We start from the raw sequence: 12524 nt of genomic DNA on the forward strand, positions 1-12524 counted from the left end.
CCCACCGCCCCACTACCCCCAAACTTACCTGTATACCTCCTGCCCAGCAAAGCCAGAACAACATCCAGTGCGGACTGCGGAATCGTTGACAAAGTCCTGGAGTGAATGGTCCCCACCCACAAGGCTCATTCTCCTCCTCATCCTTGTCAGTGTCTGTCCTCGGACAGACTGTGACTGAGTATCGGTCACATTTGTCAAGGGAGGACGGGGCATCGTAGGAAGTGGGCGTGTCTGGAATGGGCGGGGAACTGTTCCCACTGCCATCATGTAGTATAGACACATACTCCTGTGAGTGTGACACGGTCATCCTGTAAAATAGATCAACAAGAATCAGGTCAACTAGATCAATTCCTGTGAGTGTGACATGGTCATCCTGTAAAATAGATCAACAGGACTCAGGTCAGCTAGATCAACTCCTGTGAGTGTGACACGGTCATCCTGTAAAATAGATCAAAAAGAATCAGGTCAACTAGATCAACTCCTGTGAGTGTGACACAGTCATCCTTTAAAATAGATCAACAGGAATCAGGTCAACTAGATCAACTCCTGTGAGTGTGACACGGTCATCTTGTAAAATAGATCAACAGGAATCAGGTCAGCTAGATCAACTCCTGTGAGTGTGACATGGTCATCCTGTAAAATAGATCAACAGGAATCAGGTCAACTAGGCCAAGTAAATAAATTCATACTGAAATGATTAATAAGAGAAGTATTTTAACAAAGTTAAGAGAAATATATTAATGAGGTCAAGGATATATTTAATTTTAAGAGAAATATCATAGTGAGAAATATTATTAAATCAAGAAAAAACATACATTAGTGAATAATTTAAAGAGGAAGATGGAGATATATAGAAAGGTTAAGATAAATTTATTACATTTTTACCAGTAAAATGTATCAATCATTATTGATTAAGGTTTTACAGTGAAAATAAAGCTGATGCATTTCTACTGTAACAAATAACATTTAATTTATTTTTACACTAAACCGACCAATCAAAATGCAGGGTCTAAAGTGAATGAAAAAAATGTGCACTGTCAATTATGATGTCGCCTAGTGCTGTTATTTTCTTATTGTGAGGTTGCACTCCTTGTTCCAACTTATTTTGACTAGAGTTAAATAATCTGTTCACAAAATGCAATATTTCTATAAAGAAAATTGTTAACTAACAAAAGTTATGTCTCTTGATCTGGTCAATTAACCTCCCCTAAACTGAGTAAATTTTCTTTATTCTCGTGTATCTAGCCAGTGTTCCTGGTTACTATTGACAACTGATTGGTTTTTATCAAATTATTGTTCCTTAATATAAAGTAGTCAATGATTTAATTTACTCACAGATTCGTAGTATATCGTCTATTTTACCTCCATTATATCAGCACTGACTTGTCTGGTACTTGTGGCGACCACCCCTGTGTAACCTTTTCCATAATTCTCCTTTTATCTGTCTTATCATCAACTCCTCCTTCTCTCCTACACATACTGTCAGGTCACATTCGTTACTCACTTATTACACCCCAAACATCCTATTTAAATTGGTTAACCTTTCCCCTCAACCATTCTGTAGGTTATGAGGGTCAGATTTCAACTGTCTTGGAGGGCCTCACTCTACTTTATATCCCCATTTCCTTACTCAGTCTCCATTTCTGTAACACTAGATCTGACTTTCTAACATGCTGTCCCAGACCCCTTCCCCCCTCCCCACCCTCCTTTTTCCTCTATCACGGTCCCTTCCCTCAGTTTTAAGGTGACCTCTTCTCTCACTCAACTCTATGATTCAAGTGGATGATTCTAAATGTCAAGACGACTTATAATTCTCAGAATTTGGTGAATTTTCCCCAATCCTCCGCTCCATCCTTAAGGGGTTATATTCTTATGTTGTGTATACAGACCATACCTCCCCCCACCCTCAGCCAACAGTCTGAGACTTATTACATTTCCACTCTCACATGAACATTTTCATCCCCTCCCAACCCTTTAATTAATAGTCGCACTGACCCTCCCCACATATCAGGTCCCCTCCTACCCTTATCCATCAGATCATCCCTACTGTGTGTGTACACAGACCATATCCTCCCCATCCTCTTGTTAAGTCTAGTCCTCTACCCTGCTCTCTCAAATCAACAGTACTACTCCTCCCCACCCTCAGCCAACATACTTATCTCTTCCCCACCCTCATATCAACAGTACTCCTCCTCCCCACCCTCAGCCAATAGACTTATCTCTTCCCCACCCTCATATCAACAGTACTCCTCCTCCCCACCCTCATCCAATAGACTTAACTCTTCCCCACCCTCAGGTCAAGTCCTACCTAGGCCTCTTTCCATCTATCAGATCAACCCCACCCGCATGGGTTTACAGACCATAATCCTCCCCACCCTATCAACAGTACCACTCCCTCCCCACCCTCAGCCAATAGACTTATCTCCTCCCCACCCTCATATCAACAGTACTACTCCTCCCCACCCTCATCCAATAGACTTAACTCTTCCCCACCCTCAGGTCAAGTCCTACCTAGGCCTCTTTCCATCTATCAGATCAACCCCACCCGCATGGGTTTACAGACCATAATCCTCCCCACCCTATCAACAGTACCACTCCCTCCCCACCCTCAGCCAATAGACTTATCTCCTCCCCACCCTCATATCAACAGTACTACTCCTCCCCACCCTCATCCAATAGACTTAACTCTTCCCCACCCTCAGGTCAAGTCCTACCTAGGCCTCTTTCCATCTATCAGATCAACCCCACCCGCATGGGTTTACAGACCATAATCCTCCCCACCCTATCAACAGTACCACTCCCTCCCCACCCTCAGCCAATAGACTTATCTCCTCCCCACCCTCATATCAACAGTACTACTCCTCCCCACCCTCATCCAATAGACTTAACTCTTCCCCACCCTCAGGTCAAGTCCTACCTAGGCCTCTTTCCATCTATCAGATCAACCCCACCCGCATGGGTTTACAGACCATAATCCTCCCCACCCTATCAACAGTACCACTCCCTCCCCACCCTCAGCCAATAGACTTATCTCCTCCCCACCCTCATATCAACAGTACTACTCCTCCCCACCCTCATCCAATAGACTTAACTCTTCCCCACCCTCAGGTCAAGTCCTACCTAGGCCTCTTTCCATCTATCAGATCAACCCCACCCGCATGGGTTTACAGACCATAATCCTCCCCACCCTATCAACAGTACCACTCCCTCCCCACCCTCAGCCAATAGACTTATCTCCTCCCCACCCTCATATCAACAGTACTACTCCTCCCCACCCTCATCCAATAGACTTAACTCTTCCCCACCCTCAGGTCAAGTCCTACCTAGGCCTCTTTCCATCTATCAGATCAACCCCACCCGCATGGGTTTACAGACCATAATCCTCCCCACCCTATCAACAGTACCACTCCCTCCCCACCCTCAGCCAATAGACTTATCTCCTCCCCACCCTCATATCAACAGTACTACTCCTCCCCACCCTCATCCAATAGACTTAACTCTTCCCCACCCTCANGACACCATGATGTCCCACAGTCACCAACATGTCCCACAAACACCATAATGTCCCACAGACACCCTGATGTCCCACAAACACCATGATGTCCCATAGACACCCTGATGTCCCACAAACACCATGATGTCCCATTTTTTCCAAAGAAGTCCCCAAACTATCGGAATGTTTAGATTTTCATAAAATCAACTCTACATAGTCGCATAACCATTATATGAAAGTGTCAACGAATTTTGCTGGTTAATTGCGAAAGTGTGGAGCCACCTTAAGCAGTTATGACCACTAAGATTTCCTTTAGAGTTATTTCCCTTAGTTTGAGCTGGGCATTTTTTCCACTTTGAGTGTTCTTTGTTATAAAAAAAAAAAAAAAAATGTTTCAGAGGCGGCCAGGTGCAAAGTATTCTTTTCAGATCACAATTATACAGTTTTGTTTGTATTATATGATAAAAAGAATCTGTCATTCGTTTTCCTTCATATTAGATTTATGATACAAGTTTTGGAGAGGCGAGCAAATATGAAAAATCTAAAATGAGTATCATTAATCTAATATGAACAGAAACGAATGACAGATCCTCTATTAATCTAATGTCCTTTACCTAAACATAATAGCTGATAAAGGTGGTGATATTGAAGTAATATGCCTACATCAATATTATAAGTCCCTTTCTTTCATTTTAGGGGAAAATGATAGACAAGAAAACCACAATAATGAAATGACAGTTGAATGCTTCACAGCTGAGCTATGTTTGTTTTATTTTCTGGTTTCCCAACTACAATTATGAATTTACATATATAATTATTAATAAATTAATTATTTTTATTTTATGTATACGTTATGTTCTTTAGTTCATATCAAGTAAATTTATTTACAACAACTTATGTACATAGTCATTCATAACTACATGTACTAATCATTTTCACACAGGCATTAATTTAACAAATATTTCACTGTTAGTTAATCTATACCAATTACAAACTAGGTGTCAAAATGATCCTAACTTGATCCTGCAAATTACTCATCCTGCAGCGGATAATAACTTCACGTTTACATCAATAAAACTTCTTAAAGTAATTAACCTGATTAATAAAATTAACCTCACATTTAAGTCAGTTAAACCTATACTTATCAAACAGCCTTTGCTGCTACAGACAAGTCACAGGTCTGTTTTATAGTTACAGAACCTGCTACACTTTACAGATGAGTCACAGGTCTGTTTTATAGTTACAGAACCTGCTACACTTTACAGACGAGTCACAGGTCTGTTTTATAGTTACAGATCCTGCTACACTTTACAGACGAGTCACAAGTCTGTTTTATAGTTACAGAACCTGTTATACTTTACAGACGAGTCACAAGTCTGTTATATAGTTACAGAACCTGCTACACTTAACAGCCGAGTCACAAGTCTGTTATATAGTTACAGAACCTGTTAAACTTTACAGACGAGTCACAAGTCTGTTATATAGTTACAGAACCTGTTATACTTTACAGACGAGTCACAAGTCTGTTATATAGTTACAGAACCTGCTACACTTTACAGACAAGTCACAAGTCTGTTATATAGTTACAGAACCTGCTACACTTTACAGACAAGTCACAAGTCTGTTATATAGTTACAGAACCTGCTACACTTTACAGACAAGTCACAAGTCTGTTATATAGTTACAGAACCTGCTACACTTTACAGACAAGTCACAAGTCTGTTATATAGTTACAGAACCTGTCACACTTTACAGACAAGTCACAGGTCTGTTATATAGTGACAGAACCTGCTACACTTTACAGACAAGTCACAAGTCTGTTATATAGTTACAGAACCTGTTACACTTTACAGACAAGTCACAGGTCTGTTATATAGTGACAGAACCTGCTACACTTTACAGACAAGTCACAAGTCTGTTATATAGTTACAGAACCTGTTACACTTTACAGACAAGTCACAAGTCTGTTATATAGTTACAGAACCTGTCACACCTTACAGACAAGTCACTGGTCTGTTATATAGTTACAGAACCTGCTACACTTTACAGACGAGTCACTGGTCTGTTATATAGTTACAGAACCTGCTACACTTTTGTTAATCACTTACACCAGTTGATTTACTATACAGAATATAGTCTGGTTTTATCAAGAACGAGCTGAGAGTTATGTAACACAACACACTGGTCACAGTGGTGTGATAACTCTGGTATAAACTCACCCCAACAGATGATTCTCCACCTCTCATAGCCCAGACTGACCACCACCTAGGCTGTGACTGACCACCACAGCTGACCTGTAGGTCTGACAGGTGATAGACAGACACTAATTGGACAGCAGCCTTCCTCTATAGCTACATTCACCCTAATGTCCATGCTAATACACTTGTAGTATGCCCAACCCTGCCTGTCTGTCCCAGACACATTCACAGCCAACCTTCCAAACCACTTCCCTTTACTGTCATCACAACACTTTAAAATCTGCTATCCCTTTAATGATCTTCATTTAAATTCAAATCAGATTTACACGTTTCTGAGGGATTGTGGTATTAGATACGGTAAGCATTTAATTGTCCTTCCCAACTACAGACTCCATGCATATATGTCTATAGGTTTATAAACTCCTACTGCGGGACCAGGGTAATTCAGCATTGTTAGCAGATGTGCACTCACCATACTTTATATTATCACGAACTGTGCCTTATTTAACATGAAACTTAATAAAAAAAAAATGTGAAAAAATCTATAATTGATTTCAAACATTAAGTATCAGAAATACATAAATATCAAATTTTAACAGTTTTATATAAATTTCATTCCAATTTTTTTTATTTAGGTGTTTTAAGCTAACCATACCTAGACTCTGGCCGATACTGCACTGTAAAGAAACATTTATCACTACTTGTGATGTACACCTGCAAAGTGGAGTTTCCAACAGCATGGGAAGCTTGTCAGATTTCAATGAATATACATAAAACTTCAAAAAATACTAACTACATGATAGTTGGATTATTGTTTACTTCCCTGCATTTTACTGACTATTTGAAATCTTCATATGATCAGTTATTTGTGAAATTTAGGCTTTTACATAGGCACTATACAAAGATAATGTTTTCTGCCATCTCATGGTTCAGGGAATAAAACTAAACCCTTTCATACAGTTAATAAAAGATTTGTCAGCTTTCTGTAATGTTAATGAAAAACATTTTTTTTTTCACTGTATCAAAAGNTGTTACTTATCATTAGGAACACAGAGTCATTACTTCAGTAGGAGGCTCAATGTTACTTTTAATTGGGAACACAGAGTCATTATTTCAGTAGGAGGTTCAATGTTACTTATCATTAGGACCACAGAGTCATTATTTCAGTAGGAGGTTCAATGTTACTTAATCATTGGAACACAGAGTAATTACTTCAACATAATTTTTTCTTTTGGAACATTTGGTCAGTGTTTATATGAGAACATATAATGTTACTTATATTTTGTAACATTGAATCAATGCTTTAGGAGAATAGGTGTTTCTTATCGCTGAGAAGACAGATTCAGTAATTGCTTCATTAGGAGACAAAAGTTCACTTATTTATCATAGGAGCTTTTGGAATTATCAATTGTTGAAATATGATATGTTACTATATAATAGAATCAATACTTCTGTAACGGGTTCAAATTTGAGGTCTCAAACTTATTTCATATACATGTAGATAATATTCACATTGTTAGTTTTTATTCCAATAAATCATTGAAGAATGTAGATAATTTTCATGTTAAATTAATTCGGTTTTTTATCTATTTTACTTCATTCATAATTTAGTGGGCATTTGATGCTAAGAGCTTATGTTGGGTTTTCCTACTTTTAGATTTGTATTAAAAATGAATTTTCACACGCTTTTTTCTGGATCTGTTTATGTTTCATGCCAGCATAATACAGTTTTGCCTGGTTTTATAGCTGATCTTATGGAACACTCAGACACCCCTTTTTATTTTTAAATCCTAGCTTCAGTAGAAATTAGCCCAAAGAGGTGAATGATGGAAGAATGTTGTTATAACACCTCCAAAGTTCTAACATCTTGCCCAGTTATTGAACACAGACAGCTGTCTTAGTGTAGCCTATAATACCTACATAATCTAGCTCGCTTAAACCAATCAGTTCAGAAAATATCACTCCATTTTTCACAAATTTGTGTTGTTGGGTTGTGCTGTAGACGACAGCGACTCCTTTCATTTTTTGTACAACAATCATATAAATTTGATTTCGTTCGTTGAAGATTTCCAGAAATTTGTGTAAGTTGAAATCCCAGAAAAATAATACTTATATACTTGTGTCACCCTAAATTAATGTGTACACTAATTGGATTAGTTAATTGCAGAGATGATGGTTCTAAGTGAGGAGATAGTTTCAATACTTGTAGAATATATCTATACTGAAAACTTGATATAATGCCCCTCCTTTTATTTGCCGCCCCACTTACATATTTCAAGGTCCAATTTTCCTTTTTCTTTATTCTGTTAAACATCTCCTTTGATAGTTATCTATGAAACTCCCTAACTCATTCACCCCTGAAATTTCTTAATGAATTATTCCAACCTTTCAATTGAGAGGGTTCAAATTTGTCTTCAGGGTTGAATGAGTTAATAATGCTGAAATTTCTGCAACAGGGCAATTTTTTGTGCCAATATATGTGAGTTATGCCTGAGTGTTAAGCAAAGGGCCATAACTCTGCTTATAATGGGGCATGGGACCTGATTTCAGTACACCATACTCTAACATACAAAGGTACTCTTGTACAAAATTTGATAATATAAGGTGACAGAGTATGAAGAAGATATACCCAAGACGAAGAAGGACATGGTAAATACAGGGCCATTACCCACTTTTTTTACCCTGTATATGGGAAAACAAAAGACCCAGTTTCAGTAATCAACACTATAATTCCAAAATGTACTTACAAACCAAATTTGGCAATGGTAGGTGAAAAAGTAACAAGATATGCCCTGAACAGAGTGATATATATCGACTAACAGACCAAATGACTGACTGAGGGGTTGACAACAAAGTTATTTCTCCCACTAGCAGACTAAAGGACTGACTGAGGGGTGGAGCACAAAGTTATTTCTCCCACTAGCAGACTAAAGGACTGACTGAGGGGTGGAGCACAAAGTTATTTCTCCCACTAGCAGACTAAAGGACTGACTGAGGGGTGGAGCACAAAGTTATTTCTCCCACTAGCAGACTAAAGGACTGACTGAGGGGTGGAGCACAAAGTTATTTCTCCCACTAGCAGACTAAAGGACTGACTGAGGGGTGGAGCACAAAGTTATTTCTCCCACTAGCAGACTAAAGGACTGACTGAGGGGTGGAGCACAAAGTTATTTCTCCCACTAGCAGACTAAAGGACTGACTGAGGGGTGGAGCACAAAGTTATTTCTCCCACTAGCAGACTAAAGGACTGACTGGGGGGTGGAGCACAAAGTTATTTCTCCCACTAGCAGACTTAATGTCTGACTGAGGGGTGGAGCACAAAGTTATTACTCCCACTAGCAGACTAAATGTCTGACTGGGGGGTGGAGCACTAAGTTATTTCTCCCACTAGCAGACTAAATGTCTGACTGAGAGGTGGAGCACAAAGTTATTTCTCCCACTAGCAGACTAAATGTCTGACTGGGGGGTGGAGCACTAAGTTATTTCTCCCACTAGCAGACTTAATGACTAACTGAGAGGTGGAGCACACAGTTATTTCTCCCACTAGCAGACTAAATGACTGACTGAGGTGTGGAGCCGAAGTTATTTCTCCCTCCGGTAGTACAAAACAAACTGACAATATAATGTTACTACGTTGAAGAACAGCCATTCTTTTGGAACAAGTTGGTGTTTATACCAGTATGGTTACCATCGGACAACAAGCATCAATCAGAAATCATTCGAGCATGGATTGCAGACATCATGATTAACTAACAGTATGAGGGAATGAAACAAACAGTTTCAGATCAAAACATGTTCATGTAATTGTTCTCGGTGTTTGTTTCCTCAACAATATCCTCAATTGGTAGGTTTATTTATGGGCTGTACCACTAAATATTTCATTCTAGCCGCTACAATCAAAGATTTGTGCAAAGAAATGAATGAGCTAGATTACAATGATTCATCGACAGGCCTTTTCTCACCATATTTGTAGCCTCAGAAATCTGTGTTCTGTATACAATGCTTGTGGTACCTACTCAATGAAACGTGATGAACACTGAATTATCTTATGGAATTCAAGATGAGTGAAAAATAACAAAGTTGGCAGTTGGTCAATTTTTTGTAATGAGAATGGATGAAAGCTTTAGAATGTTTGATAGGAATTTGGTGTTAATATCAGAACTGGCTGGAAGCTAATATATAGATAGCACAGCGCTGTTACCTACGCATCAACTGACAAGTGCTATTATTATGGAACCTATACTCACACAAGAAATTGATTCAAGCATTCCAATTGGTTTATAACATTAACTTTATTTTATGTTTTTTACAAAATTATGAACAAGTTTTTCCAGTTTGTGCTAATCCCCCTTATTGGCCTGGATCGAAGCATGCTGAGGGTCTAATGTATTGTATGTTGAAGGAAACTGAAGTACTAGGAAAAACCTTAAATCAGTTGGTTTAAATCTGGATTGGTACTACATATCTATAATATCATTTATGTCATGGTAATCAAAAATGACAAAAAAAAAAAAAAATGACCTTTTTCAGCTGTTGAGGCCCCGTATGACAATGCCCGATATGTACCACTCAGTGAGGAGGTCAAACAACACACAAGTAATTCTAAATCATTGGAACGTGTTGAGATAATCAAATGGGTCACCAGTTCAACACAAGCCAATTTCCTCCCATATTTAGACCCCGGCTATTTTCGGTTCCATACAGGCCAACAGGTGAGGGTTAGTAATACAAGAAAATCAATCCAATGTTTTAATTGTTTTGAATTTAATGGGAGGCAGATCAGGCAGTGATGGGTACTAGAGCCCCGTATCGGACCCCCCCCCCCCCCCCCCAGACAATAGCGGGTCGCTTCCGAGTTCGGTAGCAAGCTCCGCCCACCTCTCGCCTAATTGGCTCGGCGGAAACACCTGAGCGTAGGTGTGTTTTAGTTCCCAGACTAACACACAGGACTAAAACACACTCAGGCAAAAGTGGGGATATATATTCGATTTAACCAATTACTTTTATATAGAGTAAATAAAGTAGAGGTGTAATAATGGTACTTGGTGGCTATCCTATATTAATAGGGCTATAACACCCAGACCGAAACCAAAGATGGCCATTGTTCATTGCTTTTGATTGGCTGAGATATATACGACTATATCTTGAAATGTAAACAAATTTGTACCAATAATATAAAATAGTACTACCAGGTAGGTCAATAATAATAAGGTCATTTCATCCAGATAGCAAATTCCAAGATGGCCTCCCTATACTTGTCTGAGACCTATATATCTGCTGTTCTGTGGTTTTGATTTTATTGATACTAGGTGATAAATTTGTCCAATAACATACAAGCTAAGTACCTTATTTCTAATATTCCAAAATCCAGGATGATCACTGTGCAGCTTCTGTTTGGCAATCACATTGGATATAATGTCACACACATATGGTGGGGCCATCCTAATTTGTGAATGTTCTATTTATCGCTGTACATAAATTTAAAGCATTTCTCTAAAGAAGATGAAACTCGTGATATGTGAGATTGTCTGAAAAAGCAATGAAGTGCCATCTTCTATAGAAGTATGATCCTTAATTGGGTTAGTAGCCAAACACACTTAAAAGCGGCCATCTTTTATCAGATAAAGTTTTCCTGATGAAGGATCAATCTCCAACCTACGTCACTAATGGAATCCCCCATCCTGTGGCGAGCTTATCAGTGCAGCTATTAGACGTGGATCAACTGCCAAGTTTAAATAGTATCGTGATAGCTTGTTTGGGGGAATTTTGTTGTGGTATTGAATTGCTAGTTGAATCGCGGAGGTATGTTATTGTTCAAAAGATTCTTTTCATCAGAACATTTTTAAACAGTTTAAAGAATCTCATGCTAAATAGAAGTAGAAGAGAAAAGAAAACAACAACTTGAAAGAATTAATTACCTCTAAAAATATCCCTTAAACGCACTTCATTTTTATTTCACATACATATAACATTTAATTTGACACAAACAATTGATACTTTCTTCAAGCTCTGCCCTGTGATAACATTATCTTAACAATCATACAAGACCCTGTTTTATAGGTCCAACACTCCTATCACTCTCACACACATGGTGGAGGCTCCGTGGTGGATGCTGGAGTAAACTGCACGCCTCGGATATCACACTAGAGCGAATGCTCAAGACCTAACTACCCACTGGAGATGGGGATCATTTAAATGTTTTGATTTTGCTTTACACCAAGCCATCACTTTGTCGGTACAAATGGTTTAGAAACTGGATACTGGTAAATCATATATCTTTGTGGGGTTCAAATGTCACGGTTTTGACAAAATTAGCTGTATTTTAATGGCCCATGAATTCATTGTTTGATCAAATATTTCCATACTAACAGCTTCATTAATAACTTATAAGCACAAATTCATTGAGGTTATAAATTTGTTGATAAACCCATAAAATCAACCACATAAATACCCTGCTTCAAATGTTTTTCCCCAATGCATTAAAATAAATAACCATTATCAATATAACATAATTTTACTGATATTGTAAAAAGAAAAAATAAGTGTAGTTTGTACACCTATTAGATACAACATTCCAAGGGATTTAAGCAACTTTCTAGGCCAGTAAGTTTTCTTTAAATACTAATTTTTGAATGTTTTCCCTTGGAAATCTCCTAGGCATTTTCAGAAACCCGCCTCAAAGATCAGTGACTGAAACTGCAGATAATAAATTAACATGGCTACTCCTCAGTGATGTACACTAGACTGTCATGGCTACCCCTCAGTGATGTACACTAGACCATCATGGCTACCCCTCAGTGATGTACTCTAGACTGTCATAGCTACTCCTCAGT

At 38.5% G+C, this 12524-nt stretch overlaps 1 protein-coding gene across 1 annotated transcript in view; it reads right to left on the reverse strand.

Annotated features, from left to right (window-relative positions):
• The window catches only part of LOC110446914 (solute carrier organic anion transporter family member 4A1-like), a 29150-nt gene extending 28844 nt beyond the window's left edge, over positions 1 to 306 (reverse strand). The window contains exon 1 of the mRNA XM_021492256.1: positions 29 to 306. Within this exon, the coding sequence (XP_021347931.1) occupies positions 29 to 64 (36 nt within the window). The 5' untranslated portion in view covers positions 65 to 306. The remainder of the gene's footprint in view (positions 1 to 28) is intronic.
• Positions 307 to 12524: the final 12218 nt, after the last annotated feature.

Source organism: Mizuhopecten yessoensis, unplaced genomic scaffold (assembly GCF_002113885.1).
Source record: "Mizuhopecten yessoensis strain PY_sf001 unplaced genomic scaffold, ASM211388v2 scaffold3049, whole genome shotgun sequence".
Taxonomy (NCBI): domain Eukaryota; kingdom Metazoa; phylum Mollusca; class Bivalvia; order Pectinida; family Pectinidae; genus Mizuhopecten; species Mizuhopecten yessoensis.